Source organism: Cyprinodon variegatus, unplaced genomic scaffold (genome assembly GCF_000732505.1).
Source record: "Cyprinodon variegatus isolate N-32 unplaced genomic scaffold, C_variegatus-1.0 Scaffold373, whole genome shotgun sequence".
NCBI classification, from domain to species: domain Eukaryota; kingdom Metazoa; phylum Chordata; class Actinopteri; order Cyprinodontiformes; family Cyprinodontidae; genus Cyprinodon; species Cyprinodon variegatus.
In genome coordinates this window covers 415,455-417,330 of record NW_015150826.1, presented here as the reverse complement: position 1 = coordinate 417,330, position 1,876 = coordinate 415,455, and the positions used below count along the sequence as shown (strand labels likewise).

Below are 1,876 nucleotides of genomic sequence, written 5' to 3'. Positions count from 1 at the left end.
GTTTCTGTCTCTCTGTGTCCGCAGCCCCAAACCTCCCCCCCCGGACGGCGCCAAGTCTAACCCGTCCAAACGCCACCGGGACCGCCTCAACGGCGAGCTGGACAAGCTCACCAACCTGCTGCCTTTCCCAGAGGAGGTCCGAGCCCGACTGGACAAGCTGTCCGTGCTGCGACTCAGCGTGGGCTACCTGAAGGTGAAGAGCTTCTTTAACGGTGAGTGTCAGCTCTGCTTTAACGCTTTACGCTGAAGAAGTGGTGCTTTAGTGAAATCATAACGGCAAAAAGAAACCACCAGGAGGAGAAAGTGATGGTCAGGTTTGACTGTTTATCTTGACGAACTCATGGAAGAAAAGCTGGACCTTCTTTCTTGGAAAAGAGGTGAGCTGAGGGAAAATACTGAAGGGTTTGTTTTGTTAGAGAGAAGCGGAGGAAGAACGATCCTTTCTAACCCCTTTGAAACGTGTCCTTTGGGGCTCAGCTGATTATTTACACAAAATTAAAACCTCTTCTATTTCTGTCATCATCGCGTGTACTCCAGAGATCACACAGGGGTTTTTTTGGTGAGGTTTCCAGGAAACTTCCTGACTTTGTTCTGCTGCCGCGATCAGGTCCAAACCGCCTGGAAATAAAGGCTCCTATTTACAGCGAACACTGAGCGGGATTGTGGCGCTCACCAGCTGAGAATCTAAATCGGTGCAGAGCTGTGAAATCTTGCCCCTCCGGCTTACCGTAGATTGAAATTGAACCTCCTCAGCGACAGGAGGTGTTAAGCAGAGGTGGTGAGCATGCTGGGGTCCACCTGTCGTCTTCTGGAGGCTGAAACCGGAACAGAATCGGTCAATCTGACATCGGAGCTTCCTTTAGCTCTCTGAGAAGCTTTCAGGTTGGGTTCAGATTAAAGAAAACATTTTGGGTTTGTGTTCAGATTGATGGGATTCTCATTTTTACATAAAGGATTTAACAGATGAGTGCCAACCTTTTTCTCCTCTCTGGATGGTTTTTATTTAGATATATTCTCTTAAAGGTCAGCCGTGCTAGAAATAAATGTTAACCTTATGGAGCGGAGCTTCTAGAGATTACAGTAATGTTCTATAGGAAGTATAATCTGCCCATTTAATTTGAAATAATCTGATTCTCACCAGGGTTTTGAAATGACATAAATCGAGTTATTAATATAATTCTTTACAAGCATGCAAATGAATGAGTTTGTAGCAGGAAAGTGGATTTTATTTTGAAGTTTGGGATCATCAGGTCAAATCAAAGTTCAGAATATTGTGTTTTGATCTCAATTTCTGCACAAACGGATGTGTGAAAACTTCAGCGAGGTGAAGCAGCAGCAGGTAGAAGAGCGGGTCAGATTTCCTGCACAATGATTAAGGTAGCTCCTCTTTCTATTGTGTCTCCTCCGTTGTTCAGAACAGGTTAGAGTCCTCGTCCTCGTCTGTGCAGCAAACACGGCGATGCATGCATGCATATGATGCATGACCACAACACAGAGACATGAACGTCTGCAGGAGTTCCTGTTCTTCAAACTGAGCCAGAAATCTCAGCTGCTGCCTGCAGATCTATCAGTGACTAACAGCCCCTCTTTAGGGTCTTTTGATCGTCTGCAGAAAACAGAACCTTGAGTCTTGATTGTCTCCTGGTGGGACCTGCGGCCGTAGGAAAAGCCTGTTGCTCCAAACTCATCTATTATTTGTCATGGCAGGTTGTTTGGCGTTCAGTCAGAGGCAGTGCAGGGTGTCTGGTTGCTCTCTGGCTGCAGCAGCGTCTCCGCTCCCTCCCTCCCTGCAGGGATCAACCTGTCCCGGCACCTCGGGGTTCCTCTTCCTCTCGACTGTCCGGTCCTTTCGCAACTTCCGCCTCATGCAAACGCT

At 47.4% G+C, this 1,876-nt stretch overlaps 1 protein-coding gene across 1 annotated transcript in view; it reads left to right on the top strand.

Annotated features, from left to right (window-relative positions):
• The window catches only part of LOC107092283 (aryl hydrocarbon receptor-like), a 79,600-nt gene that overhangs the window by 17,294 nt on the left and 60,430 nt on the right, over positions 1-1,876 (top strand). The window contains exon 2 of the mRNA XM_015386653.1: positions 25-212. Within this exon, the coding sequence (XP_015242139.1) occupies positions 25-212 (188 nt within the window). The remainder of the gene's footprint in view (positions 1-24; positions 213-1,876) is intronic.